Genomic DNA, 25671 nt, shown 5'->3' on the forward strand with positions numbered 1-25671 from the left:
AGTTACTAGAAAGGGATTTTTTTTATTACCTTAAATGTCTCTTAGCTTACGGATATAAGTTTTAGGCTCTTACATTTCAATTTTTAGGATAGCAATTTGTATTCTGCCTTCTGAGTGTTACTATAGCATTCGGCTTGATTTTCGGCTGCTTATTTGACAACCACATTCAGTCAATTCTTCATTTTAATCAAAGCTAACTCACCCTCAATCCTTTTGGAGTATTGGCCATGAAAAGTTATTACAATCATCCTTATTAATCTTTTTTTTTTTTTTTGTAAGTATAACAAATATAATTTAGTTTTACGAAGAAAACAGAATAGTCTAAGATTTATATTAGAGGTTTTCCAGAAGGAAATATTCTACAACAGAAAGATAGAAGATTGCTTTGAATGGCAGAGGGCTTTGGGAATTGCTGTTAACCAAAATAATTATGAAGATAGAAGTATAATTTGCAAACTATTTATATATATATGTTTGCTCTAGTACATCTCCCTCTGGATATTTGTTGTGCTATTCCAAACCTTTGCGTGTTGTTGCTTGTGGTTTTTTTTATTAGGCCTACTTATTTTGTAGGTCAGATCAAAATGCAGAACATTCTAAGGTAAAATTCTAGTTAATTGACTTCTTGTTATCTTGGAAAGGGTTTAGATTTGTAAAATGAGACTTTCAGGGATGGGTCTACAGGCTAAAGTATGTCCCAGGAAGGTATTTTAAAGTACCCACCTCTACTAGGCTACTTCTCCCTTTAGAGGGACTAAAATTTGCCTACATGACAGGTCTATACCTTACTGAAATTTTGACAAAACAAAATTTTACCTTAATTTTCAGCTTGTAGTTGCCTTTTCTCTGCATTTAGTTCTGAAAATGAAATTCCTGTTATTTGAGTAGAATTTTGAGCCATATCAATGTTTATTTTTTCAAAATTTAGGAAATGTATTTGCATATCTTTAAAACCTTATAAAATGGAATTGAGCAAATTTATGAAGCTGAAAACAATTTTGTTATACTTCAATTAAGCAGAAGATCTATTTTGCAAGGTTTCACTTTTTTAACACAGCCAAGCCATCCTGTGACATAGGCCTACTTCTGTCTGTTCATCCCTGTAAGTTTCATTTTGCCTAACCTAAACCCTTTCTGAGATAGCAAGAAGTCAATTAACTAGAATTTTACCCATGCTAAGAACAAAACACTACAAAAAAAAATGATATAGCATATGTCTATTGTCTACCTAGATTAGAATTAGTTCAAAAGTACACTTAACCTTTATTTTCAGTTTTCAATCTCCTTTTCTCTGCTTTTAGTTAAGACAGTGTAATTCCTGTTATTTGAGCAAAATTTCAAGCCACATTAATGGTTCTTTTCCTAAATTTGGAAAGGTGTAGATCCTTGAAACTTCATACAGGCTATAGGGATGAGTTTGTAATATTTCATTAGTATGAACAAAACCCACTTTCAGAAATAGATCTATAGCCTTGCACATAAAAGGTCCAAAGAAAGTTATTTGTTAAGCCACATAGCTTTGCTAATCCTGATATGTAGTTTTGGATGTGCAAAAATTAAAAAAAATGTAGCCTATTGGCTATTAAATTCAGAGGAACTGTTTAATGTTACAGTAAATTCTAGTTTAGCTATTTTTTGCTATTTTGGAAAGCAACAAATTTATTACAATTTAAGAAAATTTTGAACCAGTGATCTATCAAGAATTAATAGCATTTTATCAAGCATTCATTTTGATTTTATTTGTACATTCCAAGACTATTCAAGACATAAACTTCTCAGTAATGTGCCTCTCCCTCAAAGAAATAAAAAGATAATTCCAGTGTTGCTTCTCCATTTAAATTTAAATAAAAAATGGGCAAATATTTATTTAAAAAACAAAGCTTTTTAGGGAAGTAAAGAACAAAGTTGATACTTAAAACAAACAAAAATTATTGCCTCATGGTCCACCTAACATATATCAGTAAAATTATTACAAATAAACCAACTAATTGTTTCATGTTCATAGGATTATAGAAAACTAGCACTTTATTGAAAAAGCAGAACAATATAGGAGTCTTGGTGCAATAAAAGCAAATTGATTAAAGACAAACCAATTTGGGGAAAAGACAGTTGTTACCATCAGAGTACTTTTGACTCCAAAAGAGAAGTAGTATTTTCGATTTTAATCATTTGAGTCCCCTCTGAAGTTTACTTCCTCCATAAAAACCTTATATGCCATGAGCATAAGTGACAACCCTTGCTCCAGGCTTTGGGGGGGATATGTTAACCCCAAACTTTTATTTTGATTGCTGGATTATTTAAAAACAAAATGGCTATCTAGAAATTTTGATTAAATGTGTTTGGGGAAAAGATAATTTGTGTGAGGGGGGAGTAGATGCACTCCATTCATTTTTGACTCTTAAAACAGCTTGATAGATCCACCTCTGACGTTTATACAACCACTCCTTACATACAAACCTTATATTCCCCTGTTGCATAATTTATAATACTTGCCCCTAGGCTCTGAGGGTTGTGTCAATCCAGGAGTTTTTGTTATTTTATCTTTAAACTGCTTTGAACAAAATGCCTATCTCAAAAGTTTGAGATAGGGGAAAAAGGGCCATGCAGGGGGGGGGGGTGGAATTTCTAATAATTCTTTTGTATAATAAGCAAGGCAAATCAAAGCAAAGCACATAATAAACATAGCAAAGTATGGACAGCTCACAAGTAGGTAAGCATAGCAGACACAGTGTAGGCAGGTAATACTGCATCTCCTTTCTTCATGATTAGGCTTTTGTAATGGCTTTCCATGCAGTCCAGATTGAGTCACTCATAAGTTCATTATTCTAATAGGCTTTAGAGGTCTACCATAACATGTTTGCTGAGGGCTTGTGACAGATGTGTCAGACCACAGTTGTAGACTGGCCTGTGGTATATTGGGATTGTGATATGGTGGCATTTGATTTGGAGCAGCTGCTTCTGAGTGGCGGTGGCCTCAACTTAATGGCTTCATGGCTTCAACTGGAGAGCACAGCCTGGTTGCAGAGGTGATCCGTGGTGGTGTGGCTTCTGTGTCCAATTTTTCACTGTAATCTCAATAATCAGTTGCTCTTCCCTGACATTTGAGTGGATAAGGGTAGATGATGTTTCTGGTGAAGTTGAGTCCAGGTGAGGCCCTGGTTCCCTTGTTTATGGTTGGGAGATGTGGATGTGGTTTCTTCTCAGTAGGGACCCTGTTGCTGTCCTGACCATGTATGATCTTGGGTTCTCATTGTAAGAGACAATTTCTGCCTTGGTCCAGTTACTGTTCTTGCATGTAGACTTTATCTCCCATTTTTAGTTTTGGCAAAACTTTCATTCTTTTGTTGTAGTATGATTTCTGGTGCAGCTGTTGTTTTGTCCAGCCTTCCATGAATACCTTCTGGGGGATTATTTTTGGCCTAAGATGTTGGTTGGTGCATGATAGGACAAGTTGTGAGGGTGAAGTCAAGCCATCAACAGGGGTGTTTCAATATTCTAAAAATCTAATGTATGGGTCTGTTCTGCTCTTAAGCAATTTTGACATGATTCTCTTGCTGGTTTGTATTCTTTTCTCTACTAAGCCTTTTGACCTTGGGTGTATGGGGCTTGACATCTTGTGTTGTATTCCCCAGGATTCAGTGAAGAGTTTCATTTTGTGTGATGATAGCTGAGGGCTGTTGTCAGATATTATCAGTTGTGGTTTGCTGTGGAGAGCAAAGTGTGCTCTTAGTATCTGGATGACAATTCCTGAAGTTAAGCGTGACAGCTTATCTAGTTCAAAATACTGGCTATGGTAGTCCACAGTGATCAATTATTGCTGTTTGTTCCACTCAAACAGGTCAAACCCTACTTGCTGCCATTGTAAAACAGGAATGGTAGAATTTATCAGTGGTTCATTTTGGTTGTTTTGTGCAACTTTAGCACAATTCCCACATTTATTGATAAATTTCTTGATGTCACTGTTGATGCCAGGCCAATAAATGAGCATGCAGGCTCTTTGTTTAGTTTTTTCCAGGCCAAGTCGGGCAGCGTGAAGCTGCTCCAAGATGTTGCTCCAGAGGCATGCTGGTATGATGATTTGGGCACCTTTGGATAGCATTCCATCAAAAGCTGATAGCTTTTGCTCAATGTTCCAGTATGAGCTGATTTTGGGATGGCATCGGTTTCATAAAGATGGTCAACATTCCTTGAGGGTAGTTTCAAGCTGTTTTAACTGTAAGTCTGATTTGATCTTGTCTCTGATTTCCTGAAGTTTGGCATGGCTGACAGGCAGACAGTTTGCTATGGTATGCACAATTACCCCAATGTCTGCATACAGCATCAGATACTGGAATATTGGAGCCAGGTAAGTAGCAGACAGTGAGGTTGTAAGGTTGAATTTAGACCATTAGTCTCTCTATCCTGGGAGAGACACTGTGTAGTGGCTTTGAGAGGATAGTTTCTAGGGGGCAATAATCAGTTGTTACATTGACTTTTCTGCCATATATGAAGTGGTGGAAGTGCTTACATCAGTAAACTATCGTGTAAAGCTCTTTCTCCAACCGGGAGTAATTTTGTTCTATTTTGTCCAGGGCTCTTGATGCATATCTGAATATATTGTTGTTGGCTGAGATCTCTGCTCCTAGTCTGTGTTTTAAGGCATTAACTTTAAGCTCAATGGTTCTGCAGGTATGGTCAAAGAATGCTAATCCAGACACAATTGATTCCTTGATATCCTTGATACACTCGCATTGATTATTCTGGAGGATGAAGGATTCTTCCTTCAATAAGTCTCTTAGGGGTTTGTTTTTGGATGATAGTTTAGGGACAGGAAGTTCAGCATTCCTAGCAGTGTCTTAGTTGTTCTTTTTTCTTTTTTTTTGTTAATGCATTTAGTTAATGGCTTGTAGCTTTTAATGATCCGGTTTTATGCCATCTTAGATAATCTCATGGCCAAAAATAACTTACTTTTTCCAGTTCAAACTTGCATTTGATTTTGTTTAATTTTATCCCCAGTTTTTGGGCCCACTGGAGGACTTCTTTTAGTCTTTTATCATCCTCTTTCTGAGTTCTGTCATAGATGAGGAGATCATCAACTAGTATACAAAGTCCTTTAAGGCTGTCATATGCCTGCTTCATTCTCTGCTGGAACACACCTGGCACCAATATGAGACCAAATGGTTATCTCTTCCAGCGTTAGCATCTGTAGATTTTACTAAATGTTGTAAGGTAAGTTCCTTTTGTGACAGCTGTAGTATCCAGTATCCTGACTATGCGCCAAGCTTAGAGAAATATACGGCTCCATTAAGGTTGCTTATGGCATCATCAAATGTTGGGATTGAGTAATATGGTCGTTTCTTTGCTTTGTTAAGGTCAACCAGGTCAATCCAAAAACGTACACTCCCATCTTTCTTCTTGACCATGGCCATTGCATTTACCCATTCAGTAGGAACAATGACTTTCAATGATGCCTAATTCTTCCAGATGTACAAGCTCATTCTTGATCTTATCTCTCATTGCTATGGGTACCTTTCTTGCTGGGTGTACTGTGGGTGTGGCATTTTCTTTTTGGTGTATCTCACAATCTCCTGAAAGCATCCCTATTCCTTCAAAGACATCTTCATATCCTTTTGGTGTGTTTGTCGACTGGTCTGTTTGTATTTGGGCCTCAATGTTAAGGATAAGTTTCAGCAGATTCAGCTCCTGACTTGATTTTAGCCCAATAATAGGGGTAATCCTAGATGCAACCATATAGAATAACTGGGGCGGTAGATTGTTATGGCCCTTTCAAGTGTCTGTCCATCTCCTTCTGCCAAAAGCTTTTCGTGAATTATTGCACTCTTGACACCACACACAATCTTGTCACAGGTCATCTCACTCTTGTTAGTGTAGCTGCAGGTTTTGACAAGAATTTTAAGTTCAGTTTGAATTTATCCACATTTTGTGTATCTCGTTGGTCCCTTTTCTGAAACACATACAGTGAGAAGACTTGGTTTTGTTTCAGTACAGCATAATCTTGAAACTTTTTAAGGTACGGAATAACTTTGTCTTTGTCTGTCTCTGTAATATCAAATGTCTTGAAAAGTTCGCGTCCTCTATCTCCAACCCAGATGAGGAGGTATGCACATTGGACTTTTTCTGCTTTTCCAGCTATGGGGCATCAAACATTAGTTTTGCATGGTTTTCAAATTTTTTCCATTCATTTTCCAAATTATCTGTATCCCGGTTGATGAAAGGTAGTCAGACATCCATATCTGATTTCTTCTGACACCATGTAGAATTTGGAATAATTCTTTTGTTCAGATCCAAGCACCTATAATATAAAGCACACAATAAGCAAAGCAAAGCATGGAGAGCTCACAAGTAGGTAAGCGTAGCACACACACAGGGTAGGCGGGTAATGCAACAGGGGTGAGGCACATTGCTATTGCACTGCATTGAAGGGGGTTCAAACTCACTAGCCCCCTAGATATGCTCCTGATTGTGTTCTAATGTTATACCCAAGTTCTCTGTCATCCATTGAACATTTTCTTTTGGCCTCCATCAAAGCCTACCTAGCATATTGGATTATCGATTCTTGGCCATCAGAATCTATATTCAGTAATACTGCTCCATTACCGTTTGCTGCCGTATTGGTTTGTAGGCAAATTTCTTATCTAAGGTCTGGTAATTTGAGTACCATTGCCTTGAATAATTCCTTGAAGGGTTTCAGGGGCTTTTATTGCATTGTTTGGGCATTCAAATTGACCTAATTTTTTTAAAAGATTGACTAAGTTATTGTAGCATAGATCTTGACGTAGCACCTGAAATAGCCTAAGAGTCAAGAGACTGATCTATAGATTTTCTGATTTGTGGGTGGCTTTAACTGGTCTTTGACTGTGAAATTTTAAGGATTGGGTTGCATATTTCTTTGATTTGCAAGGTCCCCAAGGAAGAATATCTTCAGTACTACAACTTGTAGTTTTTCTGGTTTCAGCTTTAGACCTCTTTTTTCAAATTTTCCTAGTACCCCATACCCACCCCTAGTACCCTTCTCCTGACCCCATTTAAATGTTCTTCTATCTTTTCTGCAAATAGTTGTGCGTCGTCTAAATAAGATAATGTATCTGTTTTGTCCTGGATCCTTTGTTTTTCTCTTGTTTATCATCCTTTAGAACAAAATTCATAAGTCGACTAAAACAGTTAGGGCTAAAAGATAAGCCAAAAGGAATGTCTTCAAATGTGAACGTCCTATATCATCCAAAATTAATGTTGCTTTGTGCTTAGTTTCTGGGTCTAAAGCTATTTGCCAATATCTGACTAAGGTTGAGACGTTGACTAGTACTGTCCTACGTTTAAATTTGTTATTTCAATTTAAACTACCATTAACATGGTAGATTTTGAAGACATTCAATTTTAGAACAACGTAAAATCGGTAAATAATTATTTCTCTCTGTATTGTAACATTCTAAACTATATAAGGGTCTTAAGAAAAGTACAGCTCTGGCAAACCCCACAGGGTGTCGTTTATTTATAAATAACCACAATTATTTGGCCAAAATTTTTCTGGAGTTTCGCAGGATTCTTTTGTGTTGTTTGTTTGGCCTACTCTATGATTTACTCCATGATTCCTAGGCACAAGTTCAGGAAAATTGCTTGGCGCATGTCACATATTATTTGGTCCCTGTCCTCCTAAGTCTTTTCCACCTTGTGGTCGAAACTGGTTTCTTCTATTGTATATTAAACCTTCATTTTGTGTTCTATTGCGATGGTGTGCCACAGAGTGGTTTGGTTTGCCATAATAATAGCAATTTAACCTGTTTTTATATCAATTGCAAATTTAATACCCCTCCCGGGGTCTATAGCTATTTCTATATGCCCTTTGTCCTAAATACTTTTTTGCTCTACTACTATGTGTATTGAGAGGTGGTAGGTGGCCATGTTATTTGTAGTTTCTAGCCGCTAAGGATTCAAGATCGCTGAACCGGTTCAGCAATTCTACAGAAGATGCCTCTTAGCCCTCTTCGTCCCTTTTAGCTTCACGAGATGTCTCCCCGAGTCTTACACGATTTTGCTCTGTTTCATGGTTAACATTATTTTTGTTTCCTGTGCTGTTTATTGATAGCTGATCTGACTTTTTCATCGCTTCATCGATTTGCACATCTGTTTCCACTAAAGTAAGGGCTGACTGGAGTATTTCAGGTTTTCGCAATAATATTAACCTTAGAAACTTCTATGGTAAACCTTGCGTAAATGTACGCTATGTACTTTTTTGTTTTGTTTCTTTGCTTCTGTTTTTGCCTGAATGTAAGCATACCGACCAGCAAATCTTACCATACCGACCAGCTCTTAGGGCTAGAGTTGTAAGTTATGTTCCGGGCATATTTAAGGTATATAGCTTATAGAAAGGGTGATAGTATAAACTTTGGAGGGGGCTCATTAGATTCCTAATCAGAAGTTGTAGTGCCCTTTTTAGAACTCATGAGTGATAGGAGGGTGGATACCCCCACACCTCGTATTTTCCCGAAATATCTATGATAAAAAATTTGAGATGGGCATTTTTTGTCGTAAATACTTTGAAAACAGCTCGTTTGATTAAAAATGGAAAGGGTCAATGCCCTTTTCAATAGACAAAAGTGATCGGAGGGCAATTAATCCTGCCCCTCCCACGTTCATCATTTCCCCAAAGACATCCAATCAAAATGTTGAGATAGTCATTTTTTTCAATGTAATTGAAAGTACTGGAAATTATATCTTTGAGAATGAACCCCCCCCCTCCTCCCACAGTCCTCATGGCAAGGTAAGTTATGCCCTGGGGACATATAAGATATATATACAAAAGGTGATCGCATAAACTTCGGAGGGGGCTGGTTGGATTGGTAATCAGAAGTTCTAGTGCCCTTCCTAAGGTTAAAATATCGAAGAAAGGATAAAACGAGGGCAATAACAGCTAACATAAAAAATGTTTTCACTGGATGTCTGTGGTCTTCGTTTTATCCTTTCTTCGTGATTTTATGTTTTATCATGATTAGCCAGTTTGGTCTCAGTAATTATTTACTTTTTAAGATTCAAAGTGATCGGAGGATGGATAACCCCCTCCCCAAACATCGTATTTTCCCGTAGTGCATCTAATAGAAATTTTCATATGACCATTTGTCGTCGTAGAAACTTTGAAAAAGGCCCATTTGATTGGAAATTGAAAGGGCTAGTTTCGGAAATTGAAATTGGCCAGAAATTGGTGAAATTCACCAGAGTTTCAGCTATTTCTATAAATTTTTAGTCAATTTATGGCTTTCCCAAGATGTGTTCCAAATGTCCACCATTTCGTTGCAAGCAAACCTGTACTCGTCTGGCAAAGTTTTGAATCACTCTTCTGCAGTCATCTTTCGGGATGGCTCTTATTTTTGCTGTGATGGCAGTTTTCAGTTCTTCAACTGTTTGTGGATTTCTCTGGTATACATTGTCTTTGAGGAAACCCCACAGATAATAATCTGGGGGTTAAGATCTGGTGAGTACGGGGCCCAAGCACATTACAGAACCATTCACACATTGTTACTCGCTTTTCCGTGTCAGCATAAGTTAATTTTTGCTTTATTTGAATCTTGTATGGGTATAGGTGCAGATCAGACGTAAGAACACGCCGTAGTGACTCCCTTGTCATTCCTAGTTCTTGGCTGCGTCTACGCACTGATTTCCTAGGGCTGCGTCCTACTGAGTCCCTCATTACAGCAATGTTTTCTTCTGTCCTTGCACTCTTCCTGCCTGAATAAGTTCCCCTGTGGCTTTAGAACATAGGTTCACTATAGTCCCATGCTCTCTAAACTTTTTAATCCAACTAACAATCGTTGATTTTGATGGAAAGTTGCGACAATGGAAACGCTTTCGAAACTGAATCTGTACACTTTGGTATGATTTTGTCGCAAAATAGGGCTCCAGCGAGAATATCTTTTGCTGATTTGTCCAAGACATTTTCAGGGCAACTATAGCTGCAAATGATCATCCATAGGTTTACCTTTCACGTCCTGCAACAGAAAAGACATTCATTAAAAATGGATTTTTTATCAAATAAAATATGGGTAGGCATCTTTTGGGTCACCCTGTACCACAAATAACTATCTATAAATAAATGAAACTCAACAACCCCTATGCATTCTCAAGACCACTGATAATAAACTACGTTTGAAAATTTTTCACCTGTCTTACTTTCATCAGTTAAAAATTATCAAAACCTTAACGAGAAATGACAGTATAATTCAATTTAACTGACAATTCACGGTGACTTGTTTTTTTTTTTTTTTTTTTTTTTTTTTTTTTTTTTTTTTTTTTGCAAATTATTCTCTGTGATCTTGAGAAGGTATAGGTGTTGTCAGCCCTACTCATGTTAATTTTTGCTCGTTTTCAGTTTGACTCGGGTATTCATTGTTATTTCTGTTCATTTTCAGTATCATTTATTTATTGATAGTGATTTGTGGTAGTTCTACGCTTGGAAGATTATTTGACTTTATTTTTGCTCATTCTTGGGTTGGTGGAGCTCTTTACTTTTCTTTGAAAATCTCACTTTGTGGAATTTTGTTTTTAAACTAAAGCTAAAACAGAAGGGGAACTAGTAGAATACCTTAGGATAATCCATTGTCAATAAGGAGAGGGAACAGGATAATGATTTGGATGCTTAACTGCTTGTGATGTGTGTGATAAGAAAGAGGCAGCCAGTTTCACTAAGAAAAAGTCAATGTTGGACTCAGTGACAGGTTCCTCAATATGTTTCGATTGTTTCTCCCTGCTTTTATAGTTCAATAATTTAAAAAATCAAGTTTTTCTGACGAAAGAAAAGACTAAAATTGAAACTGTAAATAAGTAAAAATTATTCTATTCTGCCATATTTGTAGAAATATGAAAAACTAGCTGTTTATCAAAAACAAATCCAACGAAAAAAAAAATATGTCTATTGGTTTTAACAGGGACTTTCATAATGGCTAGAGAGACTGGCAAAAGGCAAAGTCTTTATTATGTAATAAGAAAAAAGGTAAAATGTTTACTGGTTGCCCAACAATGAACATGTTTTGAGCAGTTACACAATGACTTATTGTCTATATATTTCAATTATAGCCTTATTCAACATCTTCAGGAATCCTTAAATAGTAATTATTGTGAAAATGTAACACCCCTTTGGAACACATTATGGTATTTTTATGTTTGATTTTTTAATTGCAATATTAGTCTCATATTTGTAATCAACAATATTGCAAATTCTTCAATATCAATTTTGGTAAGGAACAAACTATTACTACTACTAATACTAATAACTCACCGTAGCACCAAGCCGTTTGAGGTCAACACAGATGCCGCCTACGCTCTTCCTCCATCTCAATCTACTCAGAGTCTTTCTCTTTATACCTCCCAGGAACATCCTAAGGATCAAACTGAGTTCCTCGATTCCAAATTATTGTTCATTTTTAACATTTAATCATTTAGGACGATTACTTAGATATATTCAGAATTGTCTTTGGAATTGTCTGGAATTAGGCAGATATAAAAAAAATAGCATGACTGTGATCTGAGTGAGGCCTGACATATCCAGCTTTGTTATAATGTATATCAACGTGCTCTAATTTTTTAAGATTATTAATGGCAATATGAATCTATGATTTGCTTTCACAAAACTTTAAAATCCCAATTAATAAATTTTGATTGGGATTAATTGCTACTTATGAATTGTGTACTTAGTGTGTTTTGATATTTGACAACTATAATATTAACGATTATTAATGTTGCACATTCTATTTCTATCCTTTTCTTATAATCTTCTAAAGATTACGAATTGAATAAAGACATATATCCAAATGTACATTTTTTGAGGAAAGGAGATATTTGTTGAGTATTTTATGTGTTTCCGTTTTAGACCTCTTCATTTCAAAATGTACATAAATTACTGTTGTATTTATAAAAAAAGCTGTATAAATTACATAACCAAAATAAAAACTGTTATCAATCTTTCATCAACAACTCTACCATGATAATGATAATAGGAATAATAATAAATAAATAAATAAAAACTTCGCACCTTTTCCTAATAAATATTCTTTTTTTTCAAATTGCTTTAAAGAACCCGAGGTGATAAGCCCCCCGAATGCTCTGTGGAATGAAGTTCTATACGTGGGGCTCTGAAAATCTTCGGAAACTAGTCTTGATTCCACTTCTGTGTGGCACAAAAAAATAATCAGCATGACAAATTCCATAACTGTGTAGTTACTAAAAACTGTAGTTACAGTAAAATATTGTTACTAAAATAGTCATGAAAAACGTCAGGAATTACAGAATTCCAACATTGAAATGCACAAATTTCTAACTGGTAGTCATTTTATTTTGTAGTAACTCGTATTGCCAAGCGTGATGGCTTCCTTGGCCTATATAGAGGCTTCTTTCCTCGGCTGATGGGTGATAGTCTTGGTTATATTGTTTATCAGAAGGTTGCAAAGTCTGAATGCTTTGAGGTGAGATACTGTACACTTTATTTTATTGATTAATTACAGTGGTAGATACGAGATAACAGTATGGAGAAAAGAATTAGCCAAGGCACATTTCAAGCTGGTCAAGGCAGCATCTAAATATACATGAGAAAAGTGCGTATTGTTAAGATGTTTAAAGGAAAAGTTGTGAACAATTGTTTTGAAATGTTGTTGATATCAAAATTGAACATTATATAAGTAAAAATAAAACAATCATTTTTAAAGATATGGCATAGAAACGAAATATGTAACAATACAATCAAGTTAAATTGGCAAAATAAGTCTTATTTTAAATAGATCTCTTTTATGCCTATTCATGCTCAGATTTGATAAAAAAAAAAAAAAAAAATTCGACTCTATTTTCTTTTTAAATGAATTGAATTGGAGAAATGATTTTGAAAGAATTGGAGACCCCAATGAAAAATGATTTAACAAGAAAAGGCCAAAAATCTTTTCCCCACCTACTTTTTATGGAAGTTATAGTCAAAGAAACTTGGGAGGTACCTCATTCAATTAAAAATTATAGTACCTATTTTAAGGGCTTAAGTGATAAGAGGGCAATCAGCATCGGTGTCTGCCCTTTTCTTCTACCCAAATCCTCCCTCTGAACCCTGATAAGACCAGATAAAAATCTTGAGCTAGTCGTTTCGTTCAGAAATGTCGAAAGTTGTAATATGCATTCCTTCAGGGCCGATGTTACCCCCACCGTCCGAGGAGCCATGAAGCTGAATGGTTGTACGAATAGCTAGAAGCTCTTAATGAATTTTTGACAATTTTCAAGCTGGTCAGAGAAACGTAATTATTGGGCCCATGTTTGTGTGCTACGAATCTTTTGATCGGGGCTGATCGATATACCAGCTTATCCTAACTAAAACTTTATTGTGCCGTATTTTTCAAATTTTTTTTGGCAGCTTTTCCTGCATCTTCATTGGGTAAACTAATTTTTTTGGTTTGAGTCCCCTTTACCCTGAAAATACGGATAAAAGTTTCAACCCTTTTGAACAATTTATTTTTTGCCATCTTTTGGGTGAACAATTTTTATTGTCTGTTTTCTTTCAATTGTAGTTACCTTGGCCCCAAAACGGACATAAATATATATTTTTGTTTACCTTTGGGATTTTGGGATCCTAGTGGCCCAGGAAGCAACGCAAACTATTCAGACAAAACAAAGTTGCAGGCCTTTTTTGGGGCCCCTTTTTTTGTGAGAGCCAATATTTTTTTTGTTCTACTTGGAACCGATGATACCAATCAGCTGGCTTCCCCAGCTTTTGGCCACAAAGCCCCACCTAGTGGACTTCTTGCGACCTCCTTGCAATTATCCCATACGGATCGGTAGCTTCCGTCTTCAACCCTCGCAAATAATTTTCTCTTTACTCGGGTGTCGCTTGGGACAAATTTATATTTGTTTTCTTACTAATATATTGAATATTATTAGCATGTAGTCTGTGTTGAATCTTTATTTGGTATATTACTTAGAATCGTAAATTTGATAAATTCGTATTTATTATTTTCTTTAATTCTTTTTTTACTGGCTTGAATTCTAGGACGAGACTTCTGAAGCTGCAGGATCCACTCATTGTATGTCCAATAGAGAAGTTCAAGTTGTTGGAGGTGATGTTCCTGGCCATATCTTGCGACAACTAGTGAAAGATTTAGCTGGTAAAATAATTTTTATTTTAGAATCGATTACTTGTAATTTTAGAAAGTATCTAAAGGTTAACCTATAATATTTTTTGCAAGGGGAAGGATGTAACCAACCTTTTTTCAAGAGCCTGTGACTTTCAAGGAAGGTGTACGTAAATTATAGAGATCTTCGAATAATAATTGTAATGCGACAACGATGTTCATAGCACACAAAATGCAAATTACCTGGTGTAAAAACCAAGGATTTGTTAGTTGATAATGGTCGTCTTACAGGTCAATTGTACTGCTCATGCATCATTAAGGAAACTTTGTGAAGTAACTATATTTTTAAAGTTTATTTTATTCTTGAATTGGAAAAGAATGGGTTTTATGAGTCTAATGGAGAAATTTAAGTTATAAAATATTAAAAATTAAATTAAAGTTTTTTTTTTATCATAAACAGACTGAATGAAGGCTCCATTTTTGTTTACACGGAATAATTGAGGACATCCTGAGTATAATTTGCTAGTGTTACTGCAAATTGACCGCTTGTTTATTTTTATGTATGATCCTTTATAATTTATTGCCTGTTTCGGAATTACTTCCCATTGCAAACGGATAAAAGCTTTGATTGTCTTCTTGTACTTTACTCTTTCTTGTATACATTTGAAATGCTTCACCTTTTTATACTGAGTAACGAATAAAGCTTTTTTTTCAACCAGTTAGGATTTGGCTCATTTTCGTGCAGAACTAAGATTTAGCTGGTATTTCCACCGAGTCAGGACATGAATTGTTCTTTTAATCAAGATTTAGGGCCTGTGACTCGCTCGTTTTTTCTTACTGAATCAGGATTTTGCTCGTTTTTGGATCTAGTAAGGACTTAGCTTGTTTTTCCACTGAGTCAGGACTTTGTTCGCTTTTGCTCTGAATAATGACTTATTTCTCTACTAAATGAGGACTTCGTTCATTCTACGTCAGAATTCAGTCAGAATTTTCCTGAGTTTTGCACCGAGTTAGCCTGCAGCTAGGTTTTAGCCTTTTTTTTAGTAATAAGACAGGACCTAGGTCGTTGAATTTATTTAACCCATGTAATCAAAGTTGTAAAGCTTGAACTTAAATTGTTTTTACACCTAATTAGGATTTAGCTCGTTTCCTACAATTAGTAAGGGGTTTACGAGTCAGGACTTACCTCATGTCTGCACATTCATTCTGTCTTCTTTGTTTTATTACTTTTTTTTATTTCTGAAAATAGTTCATGGAACCCTGAATCAGAATGAGAGCTCGCTTTGACACTGAATCAGAAAATAAGTTTCTGATTCAGAAAGATTTTTTTTCATAAGAAAAAAAGTTTCTACACTGAATCGCGATTTATTTCGTTAGTACACTGTCTCATCAAAGTTTCAAAGCTTTATTTTAGCCCATTTTTACACCCATTCAGGACTTGACTTGCTTTTGCAACCACTCAGGATTTGCCTTGTTCTTACACTGAGATTCCCTGTCCTTGCATTATTCCTGTTTAAACAAGATGTAACAAGGCTACGTTTCTGCTAACTCGTTTGACATCGTAAGGGTTATTTATTATACCCTTTATCGTGAGGGCTCCATTCTTGCAGATTTGAATTCCGTCCATTATTCAGGCTTCTTTAAAGTCCTAAATTCTCTTTTTTATCAGAATGAATTTCTGAAAAGTTTTGGTTATTTGAAGGGGGGGTAAATTCTGGCTTCGACTTTCACACAAAATCAAGATAACTCGCTACTGCATATTGTCAGGACTTTACTCTTTTTCACCTAAGTCAGTCCACACCTTGGACTTTGATTGTGCTAGTTTTTGCATAAGTGGCTGTTTTTTCTGATTTCCGAATTACTGTCTATTGGCAACGTGTCAGTGTAACTGACAGTTGGACTTCGGGCGTTTTGTACCGAGTGAGGATTTTTTTTTTCCGCCAAGTTTTTACTCGAATCAGAGAGTAGCTCATATCTACTTCAAATCTTACCTTAGCTTGTGTGTGCACCTGATCAGGACATCTTGCGTCGAATCGGGACTGGGCTCTAAATGTTCCACAGAGTCAAGCCATAGTTCGTTTTAGCTCAGATTCAAGGCTTAATTTGCTTTCGTACGGGCTCACTTAGATTCTGCCGCTTAGAAACGTTTGCTGGTTTGTAGAGAGCCAGCTGGTGTTTCTAACGAGCTGGAATTAACTGACCTTTACACCGAATCAAGGTTTCATGGCTTAGCTCGTTTCCCAGCAAGCCAGGGCTTGATTTGTTTTGGCGCCAAGTCAGGATTTCGTCTATTTTTTTTACCGAGTCAAAACTAGCTGGTTTTTTCACCGAATCACTTTGCAACTTGGACTAAGCTCGCCTTAAAAAAGTCCTTCTGAACCATTGTGCGCATATATATGTTGCTGTCCTTAAAAAAATCGAATGCTTGTGATTTAATAACTGACGGGGTCCCAATCACTCGGAAAAACTGCTGGTTTCTAGATGAAAACTTGCAGGGCTGGTGGCTATGTCCTGCAAGTGCGCGGTGCAACGATATTTAGTTTTTATACGGGACCCGTCTGCTGTTTTGCTGCAAGTACAAAATGAAAAATGACTAAGTATCAAGAGATATGTTCCTTAGTTCAAAGGTAATTCGGTGAAATGATAAAGATATGAAATACCTGCATGCGGGAATCCTATATCTTATACACATTGTTCATCGTCATTGTGCAGGGAATGGCTATAGAGCGATGCTGATCCGTCACCTTTTGTGGTAAATGAGACTGCAAATCGTCACAAAAAGCTGCCGATGGTTGAATAAACAGAGCACTCTTTTTCCTGTTTGGCTCCATCAGATTACCATCTTCTCGCGGTCTCTATGGGCGAGTTTTAGTATTATCAATAGCGCCTTCAGTTAAGGAGCACAGGAAAGACTGGGAGAACACTGAATCAAATAAGGAGGAAAAGTTTTCCTGGATTTAGATTATGCTGATGATTTTTATTACAATTTTATAGATTATTTTTGTTTTTATTTTTACACTTTTAAATAGTTACTTCTATAATGAAAAGAGAAATCACCAATGCAACAGCACAAACACATTAAAAAAAAAAGAAAAAAAAAGATCAAGACAGAAGGAGAAAAGGAAGACTGTTTTCCTACATTAGTGATTAATATAGACCAGCGCTCGAATGAGGCCTTAACCCTACACATCCATACTATCACATAGGTCAAACAACATAGCCATACACAATCAACCATAAAGAATAATCCATGGACAGGCAGTCGTGTCGTCAATAAGTATAAGTCGTCATTTACTAAACAATAAAAACAGTAAAGACAATTTTGATATTGATTATTATAACATCACTTATTTACTCCAGTTGTTTGGAGAATAAATTGGATTTTATTTTGTAGGAACCATCGCATCTGTTATTGTTAGTCATCCATTCATGGTAGTGACAGCAAGAATGTTTGCACAGTTCGTGGGAAGGGAATCACTGTATGAGTAAGTGAAATTTCGTCTTTTCCACAGAAAGTTGTGACCGTTTGTCAAGTTCTTAGTCTTGTTCTTTGCTCAATATCTCAACGTCACTTAAAACTTTTGTTTTACTTATGTAATGGAATTTAGAAAGCAATTTGCTGTTGTTTTGGCAAAATATTAAAAGTTTGACTTCCCAATTTTTAACTGTTTTTGGCAGTTACTGTTGTTGTGTTGGGGGATGTCAAGTGAACGTCATATTGACATTTGGGGAGAGAGAATTAAGGGGCTGTTGTAGAAAGGAATGGAGAATATGGGCAAAGGAGGGGGGAATCGTATGTTGAGGAGAGGGGAAAGGGGTAAATCCGATCCACCAAAATATTTTGGGCTATTAGCTCCTATTACACTATGGTACTTATAATTTATTTAAGGTCAAGTAGTGAGGTAAATCAAACGATACTTATCAAATGATCTATGTGCAATAGCTCGGGAATGGCTTGGGGTATCAGGTTGAAATTGTCAGGGAGTTTTGGGGCTGGTGGAAGTATAAGTTTCGTCATGGTTTGGGGTAGAGCGTAGCGCTAAATTAAATTAAACTCGAAGTTCATTCAGTCTGTCAAAATATATTATCTGTAATATCCTGGGAACAGCTAGTGGGATAAAACTGGATATGAAAGAAAAGGGGCAAGAGGACATCCGATTTTCTGCCAGGGATAGGCGGTAAATATGTTTTGTCTCTAGTAAGCCAAAATATTTTTGCACTATTCGCTGCTTTGGCAATTAAAATCTATTTACCGTTAAATATTGAGATAAATCAAAAGACACTATGTGATGCCTTGCGATCAAAACAACATTTTTTGAGTATTATGGGAATGGCTCGGGAGATCAAGTTGGAACTTTCAGGGAGTTGTTTTTGGGTGGGGAACCATACATACCTTGAATTTTAACTTGAGGAAAGGGGAAGAGAAAGGCTAAACCGCTTTTGTCGCAAATCTGCCTAAACGTTTTGGCACTTTCATCCTCTTTGGGATGAGAGACTATTCACTGAGAATTAGCAATGTAAGTCAAAACAAGCTATATATATCCATGTTATTTCCTATCCCCAGGTAAGTGAACCCCTGTAGCAAAAAACAAATTTGAAACTAATTTTAGTGGTATCGATTTTTTGCGGCCGAAAATAGGTGCAAATTTAGGTCTGGTGTGTGATGCACTTCTAAATTAAGATGACCTTAACAAGGACTACCATTTTTGGAAGAATAATTGATTGTATTCATCCACAGCTCAAAAATTTGATTTTGTTAATGCTAATCTGCTTTAAAACTTAGTCATGGAGACGCTCAATTAAAATTTCAGATTGAAGAGAACATCAATCAAGACAAAATTTTGGCAAACCAACATAAACTAAATTAAGAAATCTTCTAAACAGCAGTTTTTCATAGAAAAGTAAAGAGCTGCATTAAGCCAAAGACTAGCAGAAATAAAGTCAAGCAATTCTTCTTGAAACTTATAACGAGCAACAATCGTTGTCAATGAATAAGACCTAACCGAGCAGAACTTACAATGAACAATCGAGTTTAACTGAAAATAAACAGAAATTACCACAAATAAGAGTAGGGGTAACGCTCCCTAAGCCCCCTAAAGGTCAGTATTATTTGCGATTCACTGAAAAAAATATTTTAAACATTTTCTGTTTTAATCGTAAATAAATCCAAAATTGCTGAGACTTCTGTGCATGAATATCAGTATAAATTAGAACGACAAATTAACATGATTACGTGATAGCAGCGTTATCAATTAACACGATGAAAGTAGGAAGTCAGTCTACTTTCATTAGTTTACTTCAGTGATCTTGATTATTTTGGTGACTTATTTGTGTTGTTGTTGTGTTATTGTTGATATTTTCAAAATATAAATGCATTCTTCAAATGTAATTTGTTTTTACTGGATGCCAATGATGTTCAAACCCTCTACAGGTTTTGAGTTAGATAGCACCTCTACAGTTTGAGGCAGATAGCACCACTCTAATTTGTAAGCCTTGAAATGCATTTGTGTGTGTTGTTTATGTTATTAGAATGGGAAACACACTGCTCAAAATGAAAACTATTTGAAATGACGTCAAAATGACGTTCTGGTTCTTACAAGGCTTGGAAGGCATCGGCCCTATTTCTGTTTGTGGTACTTTTTTTTCGCTCCGGCTTCGTTTACTACTACTACTATGAAGAACTCACCGCAGCACCAAGCCACTGGAGTGCAACACAGCTACGCACGGTCCTCTATCCCAAATTATTCAGAGCCTCCCTCTTTACACCCTCCCAGGAAGTTTCTATTCCCTTTAAATCTTCCTTTATGACATCCTCCCACCTCAACTGCGGACAACCTGCTTTCTGTTTAGCCCTAGACAGTTGGCTGAAAAGGACAATCTTTGGTAATCTGTCATCCTTCACCCGCAGAACGTGCCCTAGCTATATCTACCTTTCTCTCATTACAGCCCTAGAAAGCGGTATTTACCTACGATATTTGCACCACCTACTGTTTGAAATACGGTCTGTCAGAGGGTTTCATTAGTTTATTTATAATGATTTATTTACGTTTTAAGCATGACTTTTTTTTCACTACTTCTGCTGCCCTTTGGTTTAAATTAGTTCTGTACTTATTTTTAAAAAACTTCTTTTGTTGAAACGTCTTCTGATTGTTAAGTTAAAAAAAATTAATTTCTGTAAGTTTTGTTGATATTTTTTTTTATTGATGAATAAAAGCAAAAAGATTTTGGGTTGCTTTCCATATTCTGGACAAAATTTTGCTAGGAATTCTAAAAATAGCTATATTATAGAACTACAAATGGTTGGGTACGGGTACTAGTATTTTAGAAAATGTGAACAATTTTGGGAATTTTTGGGGGGTGAAGCCGTTCCGTCGTATCTACTGTTACAACCTTTGATATAGACAAATAATGATCAACCACTTCGTTGTAGGAATTTTTGTGTGTGTTATATTTTGTTTTAATAGCTTGTGTGTTTACATTGATGCATTTTGATCTAGTATATTAGCTAATATAGTTCCGATTTGATGTAAAAAAAAAAAAAAAAAAAAATGAAGAATCCCTGACAAGATTTGTTTCCAGTTGCGATTCCCTTGGTTCTGAAACTTTTATTGAGGTGTCTTCACGGCCTGAAATTTTAATGAGATAAAAAAAAGAGAACATTTCACACTAAGAATCAATACAACCATTTTTTCAAACATTCTTTGTCGCTGATGAGCTCCCTTTGGCCAACAAATCAAAATTTAGTATCTACTTGTCCTTTCCGTCCAATATTCCCTCACAGTTTCAGCTAGGTCGCTCAATGCGTTAATCTATACCATTAACCGTATATGAACTATTGAAGACGTCTCATTCTGATATCCTGGATGGAGATATTGCCATTTGATTTAGCTCAACATCACCTTCAATATTTACAGAAAGTTTCAAATATCTTAGCCGTTCCTGCCGTATTGCAGATGAACCACTTTGACACCCTGGATGCATACAGTTCACCGATTTAGTTCAATGTCCCCATCGGCATTCCCTCAAGACAGAGTGTCTTTTGATTTAGTTTAACATTTCTCTCAACTTTCGGTGAAAGTTCACACTTAATACTCTTAAATGTTCCCGAGTTATTGCATATATGCCATATTGACATTCATAATGCACTTAGTGTCTCCTGAATTAGTTCAATATAGCTCTCGTCGAAATTTTATTTAATACTGTTAGTTGTTCCTGAAATATTATAAATGTGCCCTTTTTTTACCTTTATGTACACAGTTGCTTTTGACTTTGTTGTACAATGTTTGTTTATTCCCTGAAAGTTTCTACTGTGGTCCATGGAACTTCCTGAGATACTTGTAATATGTCTTTTTGGCAACCTTGATGCACATAGTGCGTTTTGATTTTGATCAGTACCATCTTTACAATTATCTGAAAGTCGCCTTAATACCCTAAGAAGTTGCTGAGATATTTTTGATATGCCCTTTTTTCAACCTGAATGCAGGTAGTATCTTATCGTTGAATTCAATTTGCTCTCTGATCATTCCTTGAAAGTTAAACTTGATATCAAAAGCTGTTCGTGACATGTTGCGGATACTGTCTTTTGATAATTTGTTCGGGATTTATCTCAACATGCTCCAAAGGTTTCAGCTTAATACTTTAAGCAACTCTTGTTATATTATAGGTTCATCATTTTGACGAAATGGATGCACATAGTGTCTTTCGATTTAGTTTAGAATCCTCCCCCAGCATCCTCTGAAAGCGTCTACTAAATACTCTTAGTCGCTCTTGATATTTTGCAGACGCGCCCTTTCGACTACTTAGGTGTATATAGTATACTTTGATTTTGTTCGACACCCTCCTCACCAATGATTGAAGGTTTCAACTTAATACCCTTAGAAATTACTAAGATATTGGAGATGTGCTCTTTTGACTACCTGGATGCGCATATATTCTTATGATTCAGTTCGATTTTCTTCTCAACCTTCTCCTTAAAGTTTAAAAATAAAACCCCTAGCTGCTCAGTTATTGTATACTAGCCATTTCGACACTTGGTGTCTTTTTATTTAATTCAATATTCCCTGAAATTTCAACGCAACACCTTTAGGCTCATCTCCCACGGGGAAACATTTCAAGACAATGGTTGGAAACTAGTCTCATCTGCAACTGGTGTATAACCCGTTTACAACCGAAATGAAACATGTCTCCGCCCACGGACGACGCGAGTGGTTGTGAATCAGTTCTGTTTATCTAATTGAGCTGTGCAGTGTGGTGAACTATGCTGAGTTCCGACGAGGAAGACTTTAATTGATTACTATGAGTACAGCAGGTTTCGTAGGGTTCTGAGTGTCCATCCCTACTGGGAAAAGAATGCAAAGTTTCGTCTGTTCTTAGCAGCAAAAGAAATGTTTCAGACAGATAGAAAATTTATCATCTTTTAAAGAATTTTCTAGAAAGTTTATAATTGTGCAGCTCTTCATGCTTCTCCATTTCTATTCGGTCTCATTCGGAACCGGTTTTAGACTGATTGGAAACCAGTAACATCTGGACTGCCTCGTGGGTTGGACCCCACTTCCTCAAGGCCATGGTCACACAACAGTTGCATGTGCAATCAGTTAGCAATTCTAGTCTCAAAACAGTTGTCCCGTGGTCGCTGGGCCTTAGTCGCTCCTGAGCCGTTCTTAATAGTGCAAATGCGTCTTTCTTACGATCTATATATATATATATTCAGTTTTAAGGAACACATTTGTATCTGTGCTTTTCCTATATCACAAAATGTTCCAGGAAATTCTAAAAGGATTTGTTAATAGCAAGCATAATTACATGTGAAGAAAAAAGGTCTTGACCAGACATCGCAACCATTTTGAGGTTTTCGCTCTTGTAATGTATTTAGCCAGTCTTCAAAATTTATCCTTTTATAAATTTTTTAGTTCGGAAAAACATATTGTCTATTGTCTGCAAATGATTGACTTTTCTTTTCTTTTCTAGATAATGAAGTAGCTGGGCAGTAAATTTCGGAACTCTCTGTATAAGCCTGTTCTCTGTTGCATTCGTCTTTTTGTGTATAGACGCTTATTTTTACATAAAAAGACAGTGCAGCAGAACTGGTTTCTTATAATTTTAAAGTTTAAATAAAAAAAAAAACAAGGGTTCTAAACCTCAAGTTAAATAGAATCTCAGTAAAATTCGTGTATATTTTTTTTTGCTCCCCTTTTTATATTTTACTAAAAAAATAGAACCCTCAATAAATTTTTAATCAATTTTGCTTCAATTTTTTGCTCATCCTTCACCTAACGAATTTACTGCTCATTGAAGCTGTGCAATTATGTGGCCTCTGCTCCTGCCAAAGAACCTCTTCCTGACAACATACAGCAACATTTTTTTATTTTATATTTTAATATAAATTTAATCAATAAAATATTGTTTCTTTGTATTCTTGCAAACTGCTTGTTGTTCTTAGAGCTAGTGACAGTTCATAGGGACAGAGTACAAGATAGAGAACATTAAAATAAATACATAAGTATGTTTATCAAAACAATTTATGAAGAGCACTTACTATACACGAACAACTATTGTATACTTTCAACTTTAAGCATCCCCTTTTAAGAAGGGGATGCCATGAAGGAAAAGTGATATTGTGGTTATGTTTCAAAAACAGTTTCGACAGACCTATTTTGGGCCCGCCATTTTATATTTGCGGATTAATGCTAAACTTAAAAAATGTAGCTAGGACTTTTTTATATATAGAGTGAACCTGATAAAAGTAGGAAAGGGGATCTTGCTTGTCCAAAAACCCCAATGCCAGGATTTACTGTATCTATATGCTTACTAATGGCGAAGTAATAATAATCATAAAATGACTAAAATAATTCATTCTTTCAAATATATTGACCATCGGGTAAGGATTAATTTCAATTGAAAACATATTGCGTATTCATTGAAGAGGCAATGCTACTAATTGTTTTGGTGAGTTAAATGAGGGTTGTACAACTCATATTAATGGCCTTTTCCGTTTCTTTTTGTGCTGGATTTCTTCATTCAATTTAGTCTGTTTGGTTTAAGATTGTTAACTTAGAGGATTCGACTTATGCCCGCTCCGATCTCTAAAATTGTGTCTTTTCTTTCGCGAAAATGCATCGTTTTCATGCATTGAATTTTTAAATCAAATAATTGTGTATACAGTACTTTTGCGCTGACGATAGCTTCTGGTCTATGTATGAGCATCCTAACCCCAAAAAATCTTTGGGCGTTTTCATGAGTATCTAGGCTTGTATGAGAAGCCTAGAGGAAACTTTTAAGAACCAAATAAAATTATTGAAGAAGAGTTTTTATCGTCCTTCAAAAGAACTATGCAGTAAGGTCGTGGAAATATGGCATATATTTATGACATTTTACAAAATGTTGAAGATTAGCAAAAAAATATATAAAACGCCTTTTAAACCGTCGATTGTTGAAAAGACGTTATACTTTTGACTGTGGGGGAGACCTGTACTTAGCGCTTTCGGTCTCTAAAACTCATGAAAATTTGGTTATAATAGATTTTGAGTTGATTGTAAATCGAAAGTAACTCTAGAACAAAAGAGGTTATAGCACTAAGCGTTAGTTATTTATAGCATAAGTGCAACAGCATTTTTCATAAGCTTGCTCTTTGGGAAACAAGTTCTTTCTGCTGTTGTAATTGAAAATACCCTTTATAACAATTTTTTGCCGATTCGAGATATAAGGCTCAACCCCTTTTCATAGATTGTTGGCAACAGCAGTATTTTTTTTAAGTAATGACTTTAGTGCAATCAGGCTGTCTAAACATAGGAATTGACTATCCCTTGTGAGGTGTTTCTTTACCTACCGTAACGGTGATACTAGTATATAGCTAGTAAGAATAGTGGGTACTCAGAAGAATATCCATTGACCCCCTGTTATATCTCTAGAAGCCGTATTATTAATCCTTTGGAGGAGTATAAACAGCTTTCTATGAGCTCTGCAGAACACGGGCATTCATTTTTGGGAACAAGGTTTGTGTAAAATTTGCAGAGAAGTATAATTGAGATGGATGGCATTGTGTCCATAGAAGGTATAATTTCACCCTCCTTTCTTGCCCAGAAGGACCAGACCCATTCGAGAATATCTACCGCGTGAATGGATGGTGAGAAATATATTTTGAGGAGATGGGATTAATCAATATTCTTTATAGCTTTACCTCCAAAGATGAAACCAGGGTGTTGCACGATCTTTGACTGACTAACTGATTTTCGTGTGTGTTCTCTCTGTCTTTGATTTTTGGAAACTGACCCTCTTGGCAATAGATAACTTTTCTGTCTCCACAAGATATACCTGTGGGTACCGGGAAACCTACGTTGTGTCTCCATTTCTAAGGACATTTGTCAGTATCAGTAAAAAAGTATAGAGAATTCTTTACCTCAAAACAGCGTCGATCTGAAAACACTGTCAATTAGTCCAATCTGTTTTAATGTATTGCACCTTGCTTACGGTAAAGCCCTGCTTGTCCATAAATGTGGTCATGATAAAAATTGAAAAAATCAAAAAGAAAAACTAATATTTAATATTTGCACCATAATGCATTTTAAATTACATAAGCCGATTT

At 35.9% G+C, this 25671-nt stretch overlaps 1 protein-coding gene and 1 long non-coding RNA gene across 3 annotated transcripts in view; both read left to right on the plus strand.

Annotated features, from left to right (window-relative positions):
* Positions 1-25671, plus strand: part of LOC136035591 (uncharacterized) — a 181944-nt gene that overhangs the window by 894 nt on the left and 155379 nt on the right. The gene's annotated exons all lie outside the window — the stretch shown is intronic.
* LOC136035578 (mitochondrial carrier homolog 2-like) lies at positions 207-23502 on the plus strand. Of its 2 annotated transcripts, XM_065717463.1 has the most exons (5): positions 207-274; positions 12328-12449; positions 14009-14123; positions 17485-17575; positions 23058-23502. In XM_065717463.1, the coding sequence occupies exons 2-5, from the start codon at positions 12390-12392 to the stop codon at positions 23059-23061; spliced, it is 270 nt and encodes an 89-aa protein (XP_065573535.1). In that variant the 5' UTR covers positions 207-274; positions 12328-12389; the 3' UTR covers positions 23062-23502. The 2 variants fall into 2 exon arrangements, with proteins under 2 accessions (XP_065573535.1, XP_065573528.1); XM_065717456.1 differs by lacking the exon at positions 207-274 and having other exon boundaries at positions 12289-12449.

The sequence above is a fragment of the Artemia franciscana genome, chromosome 2 (assembly GCF_032884065.1).
Source record: "Artemia franciscana chromosome 2, ASM3288406v1, whole genome shotgun sequence".
Lineage (NCBI taxonomy): Eukaryota > Metazoa > Arthropoda > Branchiopoda > Anostraca > Artemiidae > Artemia > Artemia franciscana.